The 18,020-nt window shown below is 40.6% G+C and overlaps 2 protein-coding genes across 3 annotated transcripts; both read right to left on the bottom strand.

Moving 5' to 3' along the window:
- Positions 1–5,621: 5,621 nt before the first annotated feature.
- LOC310986235 (butyrophilin-like protein 10) lies at positions 5,622–10,443 on the bottom strand. 2 transcript variants are annotated; one of them, XM_083972067.1, is made up of 6 exons: positions 10,151–10,443; positions 8,937–9,272; positions 8,365–8,400; positions 7,310–7,588; positions 7,034–7,153; positions 5,622–5,878 (listed from the first exon to the last, which is right to left on the bottom strand). In XM_083972067.1, exons 1-6 carry the CDS (start codon positions 10,224–10,226, stop codon positions 5,802–5,804), a joined length of 924 nt encoding a protein of 307 aa, XP_083828193.1. In that variant the 5' UTR covers positions 10,227–10,443; the 3' UTR covers positions 5,622–5,801. The 2 variants fall into 2 exon arrangements, with proteins under 2 accessions (XP_083828193.1, XP_083828194.1); XM_083972068.1 differs by lacking the exon at positions 8,365–8,400.
- A 2,588-nt stretch (positions 10,444–13,031) lies between these two features.
- LOC310986285 (leucine-rich repeats and immunoglobulin-like domains protein 3) lies at positions 13,032–17,412 on the bottom strand (the record flags this gene model as incomplete). The annotated part of the gene is made up of 4 exons (XM_083972129.1): positions 13,032–13,039; positions 13,205–13,483; positions 16,559–16,837; positions 17,358–17,412. The coding sequence occupies 4 exons, from the start codon at positions 17,410–17,412 to the stop codon at positions 13,032–13,034; spliced, it is 621 nt and encodes a 206-aa protein (XP_083828255.1).
- Between the last annotated feature and the right edge of the window lie 608 nt (positions 17,413–18,020).

The raw sequence follows: 18,020 nt of genomic DNA, 5'->3' as shown, positions 1-18,020 counted from the left end.
GAGGCTATAATCTTACTTGTTTAAGATTTGCTGCTTTTTTTATTATTATTATTCATTGGCTGTTCAGAGACAACAGAAAAGCTCCAGAGTGTGCAGATGTGTGTATGTGTGTGATAATGGCCTTGACAACACATCCTTGTTTGTCTGCACACACACTAAATGGGACGCAGCCAGAAGTCCACCTGAGTCTGAGACAGGAGCTGTAGTTGGTTTAGATCAGCAGTGACTCAGCTCTTCCCTATCAGGCAGTAACGTTGAGCAGTCTCCTCCCTGAAGACACTGAATTATGATCGTGTTTGGCCTGATTATGGGATGTTGTGTTGACTGACTGCACAGTGTCGAGTTGGCATGGTGACACTTGGGTTCAGTGTGCGATGAGTGTTTTGCTGGAGGAACCTCGACCACTGTGACCTGTGATCTATGTCTGAACCGTCAGTGGACCATGAAGCTGTGGCTTCAGCTCTGTCGACTTCAAAGACCAAAGTGAACAGACAACATGTTATTTCATTTCACTGAAACTTGAGGTTTTCATAGTTGAATGAACTGAGCTGAAACCCATAGGCCACTTTCATTTTAAACTGTCTGTTATTATTTGTTGCCATATTATTTTATTACCAGTGCTCAATGAATCTTTGGAGAGTTTGACCTACCAAAGACTCATTCACCTGTTGGACAAGGACACAGATGAAGGAGCCATTGAATATGAGATCGAGGAGTGGCGCCGCTGCAATGTCATCGGTCTGTAGACGCAGCTGATTCTGAATCTAGTTTAATCTCTGAAGACACCGGTGTGCAAAGTTTCTCCCTCGTCCTGACACGATGGCTGAGGCTTTCATCAATGTAAAATAAGCTGTTTCTGACACTGACACAGATTTTTTTTTATCATTTGTTTATTTTTGGCATCAGTTTGTCATCAGAGAGGAGCTCTGTCTCTGTCGTTTCAGTGGTTTGGATTATAATTGACTGTTGTTGAGGTCACAGTGAGGTGAGGTGCTGAAGTAGGTGAATGACTCAAACAAAGGTTTGAGTCGACATGTTGAGGACAGTTTGGTGCGTCTTTGTGGTGACGGACACTTCCTGTTTCGGGCTCTAGTGGCATGTTGTTAACATCGTCCTGCTTTCAAGAAATGAGAGAACTCTGATCTGTCACAGTGATACCACAACACAGAAAAAACTGTTACAGGTTACAGTCAAATGTTTTTAGCATCACAATAAAGAAAAAGAAAAAGTCTTTAATGATGAGGATTATTTAAATTAAATGGCAAGAACAGCTTGTCATGTCCCTTGGATCAGTTATGTCATTTCTTAACCTTTGATGACAGACATCAGTTTATTGTTGTAAAAGGGGGATATTTCCCTTTGTTATGAAGGTAAAAAGTACCTGGAAATTGCAATTAGTACAGTAAATGTACTTTTTCCACAGCTTGTTAAAGATGCTCAGTCTTTGTCAGCAGGAGGAAGAGGATGTGACACCAGTGTGTTAATGATTTTTATCAAATCCATACAGACTTTTTAGACACCAGGAGAAAGACCTGTTTGGTTTGTTATAATGTTCTAGGCCACACAACCGTTTCAAATTTATTAAATACACAGATCTATGAACTCAGTCCACCTTAACCCACTCTAGGATTCACAGCTCGACAGTTGAAGAGAAACTATGCAAAGCCCTGTTGTGATCAGATGTGTTTTTAATTCTTTGAACGATTCAGATGTTTCTTTTAAAGTTTTTTTTTTGATTCCTTAAAAATAATCACACACACAGTTGGTGCTGAGAGCAGCAGCCATGTTTGCTAAAGGCTGGTGCTTCGTAAAAGTCCTGATGAAGATGAGGAAGAGCTGGTTCCCTGTGACTGAAGCTGGGAGTGTCTGTGTTCAGTCAGAGCAGCGACACTAAAACCAGTTTGTGTTGTGATGTTCAGTGTAAATGCTGCAGCTGATGTAGAAGATGAGTTTGAGGAAGGAGGCGACGGGTTGATTTCTGTGTACATAAACAAGCAGAGTGTATTTATACCGACCATAAAGGGCAAACCTTGTAAACATGTAGACTGTGATTGTCTTGCCTTGTACCTTCTGATGTAAAACTGTTTTTAAACCTAGAAACAAACAACACGAGTTCCCTTTGTCTACTGATTCTGATGATTTCAGGGCAGCTGAGGCTTCTGTTCATTATTTTGTGTATTTTGCATCAGATCCAGATGTTGAGTTACAATGACAACGTTCCTTTGTACGATGATGCTAATAATAAGTATTTCTTGTAAATATAAAAGTCTTTATTGTGTTAGCATGGGTATAAACTGTGACGTGAATGACAGTAGATGTAAATACTCACGTTTTTTTTCCTACTCACTAAACAAACTGCTGTGTTGTGGATTCATGATAAATGACCAACATTAAACAATAATGTTTTATTGACTCAGCTTCGGTCCAGTTTCACTTCATTTCCATTGTTTCTCAAAGAAAACTGAGGCAGCAATAAAAGAATTTACATCCTTTACTAAATTACAGCCGGACTCATACTTTGACTGGGCAACAGAAGGTTCGGCCCAATTTAACCATTAAACCCTGACAGTCAGTCAGCTTGATTTTGTTTAACTTGAGTATCAAGCAGCCAAGAAACTTAAGTGTTTCCTAATTCATAAGACTTAAAGCTTCACACAGATCTGTCTGTAAGGGAAAATAAAGTGTTAATGGGGGGGGGGGGGGGGGGGGTTAACTTCTCCTCATTTGAAAACAGTTAAATTCAGTCTTTAGTGAGACATGAGGTCAAACACAGATCACTTCCATTTCTATTAATACAGGACACACAAAAAACAATGACGATGGCACAAAGAGACACAGTAGCTTTATTCAAAGGTTTGGATACAAATGCTTCAGTGTGATTATTTTTTAATTGATTAGCTTCAGTAACGCAGGGTGACAGGAAATATGATGGGAGAGACAAAAGAACGCCTTCCTCCATCTTAACCAGGCATGTCCAAACTATTCCACAAAGGGCCGTATGGCTGCAGGTTTTTGTTCCAACCAATGAAAAGCACACAGTTTGTCCAATCAATCAACTGTCTGAAGACTGAGATCAGTTGATTAAATGAGTCAAGTCCGGTGTGCTGCTACTTAGCTGGAAAGGAAACCAGCACCCACACCCGCCTTTTGTGAAATATACTGGACATGCCTGATCTTAACAAACACAATCTGAGTATTACTCAAGTTGATGATATTTGTTACTGTACTTTGTGTCTGTGTGTGCAATAACAAGTAGTTCTGTTTGTACTTAAAGGACAATTCCAGGCAAATTCAACCTGGAGCTGTAGTTTCCTAATATTTTAGGTCTAAAAGAAGGAATTATAAGATTTTCTTTTTAATTGCTCCCATTATGCAGTAGTTCTGTCTGCATCGCCACAGCAGTGTATAATGGTAGCAGACTGATCTTATGCTGTTTAGGCTGTTTGCATCCCACAAAACCACTTTTCCACAGACAATGTCAGGTGGCTTCAAACATACACCGAGGGGTTTGTTGACTTCAAGAAAGCCAACATGTTTGTAAACGGAGCTGTAATACAAACGTCTTGCGTGAGAGTCAAGTTGACACGCTCAGTATGTTTACAATATCCAGACTTACTCTCACTGCTACAAAGAAGTTGTGGCTGTGATAATCCTTTGTTGATAAAGAAAACTGGAGAGCTTTAGACGACCTGTAAACATAGTTTACAGTCAACTTGACTATCACGCAAGACTTTGTATTACACGGTTTACAAACATGTTCGCTTGCTTGAAGTAAACAAACCCCTGGGTGTATGTTTACTGCTGCGGCGATACGGGAACAGACAGAACTACAGGAGCAATTACCTAAAATATCAGCAGTACATTTTGACTGGTTGATTGTGTACTCTTATCTATAAGTAATTCTACTTCAACTCCAGTCAATTTTAGCACTTTTGCTGTAAAGGTAGGGTTGGAGATCCTGGTAAAATGGTTCGAGCAGGCCACTTTTTTTTTTTTTTTTTTTTAGTATATTTTTTGGCTTTTCATGCTTTTATTTGATAGGACAGTTGAGAGTGTGACAGGAAATGGGAGGCAGAGATGGGGGGGAATGACATGCAGGATAGGGCCGTCCGACGCGGGACTCGAACCAGGGCCGCCTGCAGTGAGGACTACAGCCTCAACACATGGGGCGGGTGCTCTACCAACTGAGCTAAACACCGCCCCAAGCAGGCCACATTTTGAATACGCAATTCAAAAGCCCAAGCCCTTTTCTTCACACTTCTCTGTGAAGCCATGCCTCAGAGCGCAGGAACATACAACGCTTGTTCAGCGTTTGGTTCACATCAAGGTGAAGCCCCACTACACGCAACAGTATCGTAGAAAGCCACGTTGCACCATGAAGGTATCGCCTTCATGGTGCTACCCAACATAATCCCAATATGAGCGACGCAGCTCTCCGCAATACTGACGTGCAGTGGAGCTTAACTGCACTTCCACCAGCTTTTTCTCACGGCTTATTCATGTCTAAGAAAACACCTGACATCATAATAAACCATCCAGCATCCAGCTTGGAGCTACACTGTCACCTACCAGACTTCAAAGTGGTACACTGGATTACTGCCTTTGTCTTTTCCGCTTCATAACTTGTTGAAGACTCTGATCGTGCACGCGATCAGTGCACAAAGAGCGGTACGCACTGAAGAGGGAGGGACAGAGACAGCAGCTTGATTGACACATCACGATCCAATTGACTTTAACGTCACATTCAAGAAGACTGGATGCTGTTCACACTTGTCCGTCCCACAGGTGACTGACTTTTTTCTTTTTTGTGAAAAAGCATTTCATTAATTGGTTGCAATCAAAGTGTGAAGAGGACTTAGTTTAGTTAATTTAGTAAGAAATGCTCCAGAACAAGATCTCCAACCCTAACCCTTTAATGCTTGCACACTTACCTTGAGATTACTTTCCTCAGTAAGGAAACTCAAAAGTAGCTTCTCTAGTACTTTCATCAGTACATTTATCTAAAGAGTACTTTTTCAGTACCTTTATCTCAAGATTACTTTTAATCTCAAGCATACTTTTTATGTGTATCTCAAGAGCACTCTTTTCAGTACATTTATCTCGAGAGTAGTTTTCTTAGTACGCTTATCTCAAGTGTACTTTTATCTTCAGAGAACTTTCCTCTCAGTACATTTATCTCAAGAGTACTTTGGTCAGTACATTTATCTCGAGAGTACTTTGGTCAGTACATTTATCTCGAGAGTACTTTGGTCAGTACATTTATCTCGAGAGTACTTTGGTCGGTACATTTATCTCAAGAGTACTTTTGTCAGTACAGTTATCTCAAGAGTACTTTGGTCAGTACATTTATCTCGAGAGTACTTTGGTCAGTACATTTATCTCGAGAGTACTTTGGTCAGTACAGTTATCTCAAGAGTACTTCGGTCAGTACAGTTATCTCGAGAGTACTTCGGTCAGTACAGTTATCTCGAGAGTACTTTGGTCAGTACAGTTATCTCAAGAGTACTTCGGTCAGTACAGTTATCTCGAGAGTACTTTGGTCAGTACAGTTATCTCAAGAGTACTTTTTCGTACGTTAATCTCAAGATTATCTCAAGAGTACTTTGGTCAGTACATTTATCTCGAGAGTACTTTGGTCAGTACATTTATCTCGAGAGTACTTTGGTCAGTACATTTATCTCGAGAGTACTTTGGTCAGTACAGTTATCTCGAGAGTACCCTTTCGTACGTTATCTCGAGAGTACTTTTCCTTCAACTTGAGTACATTTCTCAGGTTGTTCCTTTCACCCCTGGTGAAGCTTTCAAACATTAACTTCATTCAGTGGTGCCCCTTCCTGGGAGCCACCGTTGGGGAGAGACTTCTTCTCTTCATCAGGACCTGTAGAAAAGAACACACAGGTATTTATTTCTTACAGTCGACTTTCCTGTCATACAGAGAAGATGCTAATGGTCAAACAGACTTTAATTTGTCATATTTAATTTATCTTATTAATTTAAGTATTTTACTAGTTAAAAATTGACAACAAGGGGGCATCTTATTGCTGAGTGGGTTGAGCAGGCATCCCATATACAGAAGCTATCGTCCTCGCTGCAGCTAGCCCCGGTTCGAATCCCATGGCAGCCCTTTGAGGGGTGTCATTCCCACTCTCTGTCTTCCATTTCCTATTTCTCTCTCTGACTATCCTTTCAATTAAAGGCATAAAACCCCCAATACTTTAGGAAATGAAAATAAGTTGTTAACCTTGCTCATGAATTGTGTTAAAGATCCTCAGTGTGACATGAGAGGCAACCAATAAAAACACTGTACACGCTGCATTCTACTAGTGCAACACTAGATGGGAGAAATTTTCACACAGTTCATCTTTAAACCAGCACTAAGTAACTTTTCAACCTTCATAAAATATTTTCATAACTTTTGTGATGATACATCGATTTACAACAAGTTGAATGACACCTCTGTCGTGGTCAGAGGGGGTCTGTATCTCTTTCTCTGGCACTAAGCAGCTTTGAGGAGCATGGTAGGAACCCGGCTCTCACTGAAGTTTCACTTTCACTTTTGCGAGTCACAACAAGGAGGGAGCAGGCAAAACGGCACTTTAGCAATGGATTATGTTTGTGTTTTCACTTTGAAATGATCCACTGGAAACAGAAACTTAGTTTTGATGTCTTCTGTTAATTTTAATGCAGGATATTTACAGGGCTTCACGCTAGTGTTCATGGGAAATGGAGTCTTCCTTCAGGCAAAACACTACCGCTTTGGTCCACAGGCACCGCCAAACTCAACCAAAACTGAAAGTTCTTTAGTACTGCTTTAAGATAAATATAGATATACTGTATAACATTACCATCAAACTATACTGTGATAAATTTTACAACAGCTCTAATTTCAGCCTCAATTTCTGGTATCAGTCTTAAAGATAGATGCCTAATTAGTGGTGCCTTGATTTTGTATTAGATGTAAATAAAAACCACAAGACGAGACAAAAGAGCTGTTGAGATATTGTTGTTGATACAATTAATTATTTTAACTTACCTTTCTTCCTGCGATTCTGGAAGTACTTCATGGCAAGAAATGCAGTTAGAGGTGCAACAGTTAGAACTCCAGAAAGCCATCCAAAAAGGAACCAAGTGGTCTTGTCCTCGAAGAGTTTCTCTAAAAAACAGATCATAAAAACCGTGTGTGAATGGCCGTGTAACCTGATGCACAACACACTGGTTATAACCTACAAAGACACATCTCCAGTGTCACTGCGCCATGAAAAGTAACAGGACTGAACATACAGAGTAAACCCACTGAGGGGGATCTCACCTGGCACAGTGATCTCAGCAGTAACAACATGGTTGATCTTCTCCTGCTTGGCTACACAGTGGAAGCAGTTGGTTGATGTCGGGGTCACAGTAGTTTGGAGGATGACGCTGTAGCGGCCGTCTCTCTCGGACACCTGAGTCTCCTCAGCCCGAAGATCATTTCCATCACTGTCCTGCCACTGCAGCTTCGGTCGTGGAAAAGCTTCCTGGACCTCACACCTCAGCTTCACCCCCACGTCTGTGACATTACAGATGGAGACGTACGGCTTCGGAGACGCACCTGTGAACACAAAATTGGCTACAGATCAGAAAAGAACTGTTGCATTATGAATCAAATAATTCTGTGGTTGTTTGTTTGTGCCTTGAATAAATAAATAAATAAATAATTAATAATAAAATAATAAAATTTCATTTAAAATAGAGAATTCCTATCTGAAATGTGACACTTTTACCTTTTTCCAGAATCTTAGATAAACAGATACCTTCAGTCAAACCTGATCCACAGCGTCCTACCTTAAATATCAGGTGAAATCAAAGGTGAGTCTTGATTTTTAATGATGTCAATGATTTGTACATCTGCAGTGTGTGTGCAACAACTTTGTCACTCAGTATTTGCATTTAAACAATTTCTCACAGAAACACTGTAGATGTAGAGAATCAGTGACGAAGTCAGGACTCACCAGTGTTTTTCTTTTCTATATCATCATCACCGTTATTATTATTGTTACATTTATTCATATCACTTGTCAAAAGGAATACAACTTGTTGATAAATTCTGCAGTGTTTTTTAAACGGTGATGGTTTTGGGAAGAAAGTGTTGATCTTTAAATATTTTGTCTCGTGAAATGAGACTGGGGACCTTGTGACTATGAAGAACGAAATCAAAGCTTCAGTTAATGAACTTTGATTGAAATGATCAACATGCAGTTTGTTAATGTGACCAGACCACCCTCTGTCCTGTCAACCTGCTACACTGTGAGAATAATATTTTTTTTTTAGAGACCAGAAAGCTGCACACACATTACAGGTGTATAGATCTGTGACATCATCACTCACCTGAGATTTCCCCTGCTCGGTCTTTGAAGGTAGGTTCTGAGGGACAAATATGTGAATTACTTTTTGCCCAATTTGTGTTTAAGTGTCATCATTTTAGAATTAATTATAGATAGTTTCATGTCCCACTATGGTGGGAAGAAAAATACTGCAAGCTATGCAGACAAAGCAGTTTAGATAAAGGAAACACACACCCACATTTACAAGATATTTTGAACATGCACACAAGACAGGGACAGACAAAGACAAGACAGATAGGAGCAGCAGTGATTTAATTTACATGCAGTCTCAGCTCAGGTGGCCGAGGGTTGAGCAGAAGAAAACAGCAAGACTCCCAGAGGATGCAGATCAGAATACCAACGCCTAAGAGCATGCATGGACAGAGAAGAGAGAAAAAAGTTTGATTTGCACTGGAAATGAGCAAGTTAAACATAATATAATAGACTGGTTTGAAACATTAGCAGGATTAGGAACTCATCAGGACTGCAGTTTTTTTTCTGTAGTACTGATAATAAGTAGAAAACTAAACAGCCCTGACTGTAACATGCAATAAACTGCGTAATGAAAATACTCACCAACAACAAGCTCAATGTTGTAGATTTGTCCAGCTGGCTGAAGACGTGGAAAAGCACAGGTGTAGTTTCCAGAATCGGCCATCTTTGTGTTATTGATCATTATGGAGGCATTGCCGAACTTCAGTTCATCTGGAAAGTGTGAGACCCTTCCTTTGAACTGCTCATCCTGACCTGAAAATGTATCACTGTAATAATCTCCTGCATCGTACATGAACACTTCCATGTGACCATCTTTCTTCCAGTCAAACAGCTTTGACTCCATGTTCGTCTTGGTACTTGGAGAGCAGGGTAAGATGGCGTCATGCCCTTCCATAACAACCACTTTGACATCTGCCCCTGAAAGAAGAATTAATTGATAATTCATTCCACAGTTTTTGCTGCTCTCTGAGCAAAAACTTTCACAACACCATTTGGATCATTTTTGCCTCTATCAAAAATGAGAGGGTTAGAAACTCATCACTAAAAAAAAAAAAAAAAAATCATATAGAACAGCATCACAGTCAAGGAAGGAGTTTATGAATTTTCTGATGTCCCTCTCCACTAGTTATTTTTTATTACAACACAACTTTTTATTGTTTTCTTTACTAGAGGTTTATTATTGCTATATTGAAATAGTTATATAGCCCAGTCAAGTGCAATATCCAAATTGCAAAGTGCATTTTATTTATTTATCTCTTTTTTAATATAGTAAAATCTATAATTCTATTAACTTTATATTTTTAAACAACTGTATGAATTTTATGAGTTTATGAAAAACTGTATGAATTTGTTTTAAGTTAAAATAATAAGAATATCTGCTCATGTAATTGCAATATGCTCTTTGCATATTGTGCAGCCCTAATCGTATCATTACAATCGTCATCATCACTTCAGCAGGTAGGCTACTGCAGAGGTGTAATGATCATTCTGCGTGGGCTTTTCCTCCGCCATAGAATGTGGTCACTGGTCAGACAACACAAGTGCTAAATCAATGGCTGCTTTCTCGGTTTGTTATGTGCCTGAGGGGAACAGAGAGCAACCATTGACTGTTTATAAACAGGAAACAACCCAGAGCTGAGATCTTTTGACTCTTCTTCAACACATTGTTACTGTAGACCAGAGACCTGTGTTGTTGCTACAGCTGATCGGTGGCGCTAGGCCTTCATCGCAGTAACAAAACTTTTACCCACCGAGCATTGCACAACAGTTTCAGCTTATTGTCTGTCCTCTCTTACCGTGTCCGTGTCCCCGTGTTGCTCCAGTCAGAGACAGAAGACAGATTAAGGCAAACACAGTCGAGACACGAACCATTATGGTTGTTTGTTCGTGCTTTCTGTTAGCGGCTGACTGCTAACTAAACTATCTGCTGTGCTGAGCTAGTTTACTAGTTGTTAGGCTACTTCCTGGTTGCACAGTTGACGGATCAATATCCAAAATGAGTCGACAGAGCTCTCCAACAATGTGTGTAAATAAATACAGTGACTAAATTAGCATTTAACGAGAGTTCAGGTTAATCCAGACCGTCAAGACCGCGACTAACTACAGTAGAAACACGGAAGTAATTTCCTGTTGGTCTTAAATGCGTCATCATAACCCTCCCTCCCCTTCTTGTTCTCCTTCTCAAAACCTTTATTGTTCAAAACCAAAACATTTATTATCTTGTCTTAGCCTACTAAACAATAGCCTAAGGGATTGAGGATAAAGAGGGAAAAGGCATAAATAATAGCCTACATAAATAAATAAAATAGCCTACATAGTAGGCCTGTAACAATTTCTTATCTGCAAAGTTTCCATCAAAGGTGCTGCAAAATGAAGATCACCCTCTAGCTACTGTCACACTTTGAACAGACAAAAACAAAACAGAACAGTCAAAACATACACTGATATTTTTAATGTTTTATTTATTTAAATTGATTAAGCTCTGCTTGGAATCACATAAAGCCTGAAAATACATAGCCTATATTTTTTATAGGCCTACATAAAAACAAACCAAGTGTGAGACAAAGCACAATTACAATTTCAGTCAACAACAGTGAAGAGTTCAGACTGTAACTCTACCTGACAGATTCTAAATCAGCAAAAATAAATAGAATAAAATAAAAATAAAATAAAATGAAATAAAAAGAAGCAACATTATCGTCCCAAATAATGTCAGCAACACAGATTTCAAAAGTCCCATGATGATTCAGTGCAGCTAATGAATGTTCACATTCATTTAAAGCAGAAGTAAGCGGAATGTTTGTGTTAATATAAGTCTTAAATAGTTATATCTTCCGACAGCGATCACTTACATAGAGTGTTTGGTCTGAAACACGGGTCTGTCAGTCACTCTGCTCTGCTGTAAGCCGAGGAGAAAACTTTCCTTGTATCCTACAACCTTTATCCAATGAGGAGAGAGAACGGCATGAAGGGCTGTGTGTGCAGCCAAGGGATGCGCGTGAATGTGGCGACGTAGGGACGAAGACCAATAGATCCATGACGAGGGCGTGTGAGACAAAGCACAATTAAAATGTCACAGTCAAAAACAGTGAAGAGTTCAGACTGTAACTCTACCTGACAGATTCTAGATCAGCAAAAATAAATAGAATAAAAATAAAATGAAATGAAATAAAAAGAAGCAACATTATCATCCCAAATAATGTCAGCAACACAGATTTCAAAAGTCCCATGATGATTCAGTGCAGCTAATAAATGTTCACATTCATTTAAAGCAGAGCAGCAGGTTTGACTTCACTGATTCTGATGTTTGTGTCAACGTCCACGTCGACTCAGTGAACAGCTACAAGCAGGTTGATAATATTTGGTCGACGGATTCATTCAAATAGAGCTTAAATTCAAAGAGCTTTACAATGAGGTCCCTTTTAACCTGATCCAGTGTTGGTTGTTGTTTAACATGATTGGTCATCCTGAGGGACTTTTGTCTTTGACTGACCTGCAGGAGAGAAAGCAAAATGATATTCAAGAAAATGATCTCACCCTGAGAGTAAATAACAACAGAAGCTGCTCGTCTGAGGAGATGAACACAACTATCAGACTCTGAGCATCACACATATGGAAACACTTTGTCTGTCAGCTGTTCATCATGAAAATGTGCATATGACATGGTATTCAAACTTACCCGAGTTACAGTTAAGTGTGATGCAGCTCTTGGCTCGAAGAACAGCTAGAATACCAAAAACAACTAAAAGAGTCACAAGAAATGTAGAAACAACAGGAATGATCCACCAAGGCTGAGTCTCTGGACCTGAAAGAGAAAGCTGATGTGAGACTCAGAGTAACTTGACATGATGAACATCAGACTGGACGTCACAGCTTCACACATGAGTGTGTTGCTGCTCCTCTGATCTACAGTGATGAGCAGATGAAGACTCCACTGGGATGAATGTGACCAGGCTCAGTGATGTCAGCATCCGTCTCATGGCCTCTCTCCTCCTGCTGCTGCTCAGCTCAGAGCTCGGTTCTGGTTCTGCTACAGTAGTGAGGAGGATGATGATGCTGCAGCTTCCTCCTCTGTCTGACACGTGTTGTTCATCAGGAGGAAGATGTTTGAGTCACTGTGCTGCCACCTCCACTTCAGGCTGTTTCCATCCGACTCCTGCTTCACTCCTGCTGTGTGTGAGATCTCAAAGTGTGTGTGACTGTGATCTGTCTCCAGCCCAGGTTTCTACACCCTGAGCCCAGGCTCTGATGGACTCTGGATCTCCTCTGCTCAGCTCATCTTCACCTCATGATGGTTGTTGTTGGAGCTGCTGCTGCTGAGCTCTGTTCAACACATGGGCCTCTGAGCTCGGGTCGACGCTTCACTCAGAATAAGTGAAGCTAAAAGCTGAGAGACGTCTAAACGTGGTCTTGTAGCTTCAGTGATGAAGCTCTCAGTGAGTTCACTGTGCTCACATGAACACACACAAACAAAGAGCAGCTGCTGCTTCATCCACTGGACAAGAATCTGAGTTCAGCCTGTTCACACTGACAACTTGTGCTGTCAGGAAGCTGCAGCACAGTCACACATCTGGCTGGAGACCACAGCTGTATCTCACTGTGACAGCACATGTGTCCTCTACAGCCTGAAGCTCAGATCATACAGCACCTGTGACTGGTTCAATCAGCCCACCTGCTCTACTGAGCTGCACACAGTCACATCAATACAAACACAGCCACATGTTGGTGAATGAGTCAAGTGGTCAACATCTGTTCACTCCTGGTTTCAGCTTCACACACACAGGAGGATGATTTAGAAACTGTTGACAAATCAACACTTTAAATAAAAACAGAAACAAGAAGAAACTCACCATGAACAGGGACGTAGGTCTCAGTGTAGATCTGATGTTTTATTTCCTCCTGTGTGGCTACACAGCGATAGTTGTCAGTCTTGGTCACAGTAGTCTGGAGGATAATGTTGTAGCTGCCTCCTCTGTCAGAGACATGTGGTTCTTTAGCAGGGACGATGTTTCCATCACTGTCCTGCCACTGGACAACAGGTTTGGGTGAAGCACCATTAACCTCACACTGCAGCTGCACCCCGTCCTGTGTTTCACCAAGTGTTATGACAGATGGTTTTAGAGCTGCACCTGTAAAAACAAACAATAATTCAACAACATTTACATGATCAGACACAGACTTTGATAAACTAAAGACGAGAGAAGATAACTGGTTTTCAGTTATCTTCTGTGAGGAACATTCAGAGTATCAGACACAGACAGATAAATAAAAGACATGAGAAACGAGCAGAGAAACATGAGGACAGTGTTTCCCTCCACTGACCACCAGGGGTCACTGATGGTCTGATGAGTATGAAACTGTCATCAGTATCTGTCTACACAGTAAACTGAATGTGTATTGGTTGTGTTTACATGATGCTGAATGTACTGTGACTGTGTGAGGACGTGTGAGGTCAGAAGCTACAATAAATAGAAAAGGGTGAAAACTGGTGACTGGTGAGAGTCGACCACAGGAAGCCTGGGAGTCCCCACCCTGGATTTTGGAAAGCACAGAATAAACCTGTCATGGATGATGAGGGGATAAATACAAGTGTTGTTTCTGAGTGCTCAGTTTCTTTGTAAATAAACTAATTTGAATCTACGAGCTACAGTTTCAGTCTCATCTGTTGATAACCTCTGTCAGCCTCCACATCTGCAGGTTCAACACTTAGAGCTGTGTCCACTTCAAATGACGTCATGCTACTGCTCCTCTGCATGGGAGGAGCCAGTTGAAGGAGGAGCTTTGCCCCGTGTTTCCTGTCACTTCTTCACTGTCGACTATTTAAAGAAGCTCATTGTCAACTATCACATAAAAACAAAATGACTTCAGTGTAGGACGCCTCCACTTGTCTCCTGCTTAGACTGCTGCCCCCGACCAGGACGTGGACCAGCTGTAGATACTGGATGAACGGCAAATGATCAGTCATGTTGAACTGATACATCCCATAATATTTCATGTACAAAGGTGACACTTATTCATTAAATCACTACTTCTATCTTCCTCTTTCCATTTGCACAACTTCTGTTTAAGCTCCTGACTGAAGGAGTCGTCCCCTCCCAGTCCCCTCCTCTCCTGCAGACAGACGCCTCTCTACACTGTGGCCTTCAGTCTCCAGATCTCAGGTGAACACTGATGGTAGATTTCAGAGCCACGTGTCAGACAGTGCTCTCCACCACCACCATCATCACAACACCAGATGAGGGAACATGTTCATGGAGAGTGTGTTCATCCTGCAGTCGACTTCACACACTTGGAGAATCACTGACAAGGAGCAGTGAAGATGATCTGGCTGATGTGGTGACCAACACCTGACTGAGACACTTCAAGTTGTTTCTCCTTTAATCTGTCACCTGTCTGTGTCAGAACCAGATCTTTTCACTCAACCCTCCTCTGCTTCAACATGTGGAGTAAAGTGTGTTTAACAACAATAGAAAATCACAGTCTGAGCCTCAAACTCCATCTCAGCTTTGTCTGATGGAACAAGCTACATCGACTGGACTCAGCTGAACAAACTGTTTCTGACTCATCTCATGACAGAAGCTCAGATACAATTTGGAAAACAGGTGAATTTCTGATCAGTTTCTGTTTGACAAAATTAATCCTGAAACAGATTCAGGAGAAATTTCTTGTTTGGGATGTAAACAATATTTTCTGACCCTACAGTCATATAAACATTATGTTATAAAATATGAAACACAGGGTCAAAGGTGTGTGTTCCTCTTGTTATCAGCTGTGTCAGTGATTCACTCAGTGTTCACTTTATCAGGAACATCTGTACAGTCTAATCCAACACAGCTGTTGATCAAATATTTTCCAGGGATCAAATGGAGCTGGAACGAGCCGAGAGGTGAATCTACGTTTCCACAGCTTCTTCTTCATGAGTCTGTAAAGAGACACTTCACTGACTTTACACATCAACATCAGTTCACTGGTCATGAAGAGCACGACTCAGTCTGACGTCACAGTGACATCACAGTGTTCACTGATTATAATGTCGGCCATGTTGGCTCATGTTATTAAATGATACTTGAAGTGAATCTCACTAATGTCTGAAACAATCAAGACACATTCAGACAGAGCTAATAAACTGTTTCATCATGTTTCTAACAGCAGAACTCTGGTGAACAACTAGTTATTGTGGTTTAATCTGTTTTAATCCAGTGGTGAATAAACCTCCTCTGTGTAACCAGTTCAGTTCTGACCAGTCAAACCAGCTGAGACTTTACAAACAGCTGCTGCCTCCAGCTGCAGGACTCTGATCTGAAGCAGACGCCTCAAAGGGGCTGAAAACAGGCTGAGTGCAGACTGCAGCCTGAGCACCAACACTACAGGCCTCGTCTGGTGTCTGTCCTCCTCTCACATGGACAGTAGCTACAGACTGTAGAGAACAGGGCTCAGAGTCAGAGCTGAGCTTCAGTCTGAGCAGGACAGTCAACAAGTGCAGCTGGAAACATCTGGACATCAAAACCTGGTTCTTTGATTAAACTAAGCAATAACTTTGAAGTTCAAACTCGTCAAAAATGTCAATGTTGGACCTCATCAGCTCCTCAAAATCTGACATCATTGAACACATTAAAAAAATGTGGTGACTGTGAGTGTTCAGCTCCTACAGGAATGAAAAGTGTGACTTGAGCAGACAGAGCTCAGATGTGTTTCAGGACTAAAAGTTTCATGTTGAACTCTGCTTCTCAATCACAGTTTCTGTCCTCATTTTCTCTGACACAAAAGGCAGGAACGTAACAATCAGAGAGTAACTGAGGATCATGTGCTCATAACATTCACAGCTGCAGTCACATCGGCACAAACACAACTATTAGTGACACTGTTGATCATAAAAGGTGAATTCACACTGACTGAACTCTGGGGTCATTTTGTCTTGACTTGCTCTTGTAAATGTGACCATTACAACGTTCTGGCCAGTTCTTGTGCATTCAACAGAAACATTAAATTTATCAGCATTACAGGGAAAGGAACTAAAAACATTTGGTGATCTCAGTGACCTCTTAATCATCCTCATCCCCATGTGAATTAATGTCTCAGTATGAAAACTAGTTTCAGTGTGACACATGCACAGAGAAGTGTTTTTGACCCCAATAGTGTCCTTTATGGAAATAAAATCACACTTAAATTAATTATGAAAATAGGAAGATTAAAATGCCACTGACCGCTCAGGAGTACATAAGTCTCAGCATAAATCTGATGTTTGATTTCCTCCTGTGTGGCTACACAACGATAGTTGTCAGTTCTGGTCACAGTAGTTTGGAGGATAACATCGTAACGACCTCCTCTCTCTGTGACCTGTGGCCTCTCAGCTTGAAGGATGTTTCCATCACTGTCCTGCCACTCCACTTTAGGTTTTGGAGAAGCACCTCGAACAACACACCGCAGCAGAGCCCATTTATCTGTTTGATTCAGATTTGTGACATATGGCTCTGGAGCTGCACCTGTAAATATCATAGACAAAAATCATGTGTACGACAATCACACAATTAAAATGTTACTCTCAGATTTCTTGTTCAACACTTCTCAGCTTGTACATGTAGATTACAGAGTGTTTGAAAGATAAGTAGAGGAGCAGAGTGGAGGAAAAAACAAAATGAACCACACATCAGTTACATACATACACCATTTACCGGTGCATCATTATTATAACCTTTTTAACTGCCAGTATAAGTCAGCAAGCGTTTCCTCACTTCATACATCATGACATAGTAAATTAGGAAACAGTTATTCTTCTCTGACAAGAATAATTTCAGGTCGTTTCATCATCTTTCGTCTTCATCTTTGGTAGTGAAGTTGGTGAATGAAACATGTTGATAGTTAGGCCTACATGTGTTACAAAATGTAATATTGAAACTCATGAAAGGTTAAACAAAACTACCATACGTTTAAGTACAATTAGTGATTAGTTTGAAACTGTACAAATAATTATGACAGACCGACGTCATTACAAACAGGACCCACCTGGGATGTTTTCATCTCTTCTGTCTTTTAACCTTGTATGATGCGGAGGATGCATGCGACCCTACGTTTACACGTAAGGGTGACGTTAGACATGGAGTAGGCCTAAATACTTAGTAACTGTGATAATGTGTTAATACTAACACTTTACACCTCATTTGAAAGCTCATAACTTCATTTTCCGGAAATTTTTAAGAGTAAAAAAAAAATATTGACAACATCACGGCATTAGTGTCTCTCTTTACAACAGTAACCAATCACATAGCTTGCTAACCTGTGTAGCCTAAATTAAAACACGTTCATAGGCTGAAAAACAGACTATTAGAGACCAACTGGCCTCGTTAAAAAGAGTAAACACTAGGCTACCAATTAAATTAATTTCGTTTTAATTCAAGCTGAGTAGAAAAAACCCTGAATAATATCGGACAGTTTCTCTTACTCCGATCCAGTGCTTCAAACTTTAAAATTAACTACATTTCAGTCAATTTTAAAGCTTTGTTAAAGTATTTGACCAATGATGTTAGGTATCTCTGAAATCAGAAAACGCCCAGAAACAAAATAAACCAATCAGCGCCTTTCTACGATGTAAACTGACGAACCTAATGGTCTTTTAACTTACAACAGCCAATCAGAGCAGAGTATCATTATGCGGCCACCTAGTGACTT

This window comes from Trachurus trachurus (genome assembly GCF_905171665.1).
Source record: "Trachurus trachurus genome assembly, chromosome: 5".
Lineage (NCBI taxonomy): Eukaryota > Metazoa > Chordata > Actinopteri > Carangiformes > Carangidae > Trachurus > Trachurus trachurus.
Note: the sequence above shows the minus strand (reverse complement) of the source record. Positions and strands in the feature narration are given on the sequence as shown.

Coding starts and splice junctions, on each gene's coding strand:
- LOC310986235 (XM_083972067.1), bottom strand. CDS start 10,226: ATGGTTCGTGTCTCGACTGTGTTTGCCTTAATCTGTCTTCTGTCTCTG. Junction 7,154..7,309: donor TGCTGAGATCACTGTGCCAG/GTGAGATCCCCC, acceptor TCTGTTTTTTAG/AGAAACTCTTCGAGGACAAG. Junction 5,879..7,033: donor CCAGAATCGCAGGAAGAAAG/GTAAGTTAAAAT, acceptor TCTTTTCTACAG/GTCCTGATGAAGAGAAGAAG.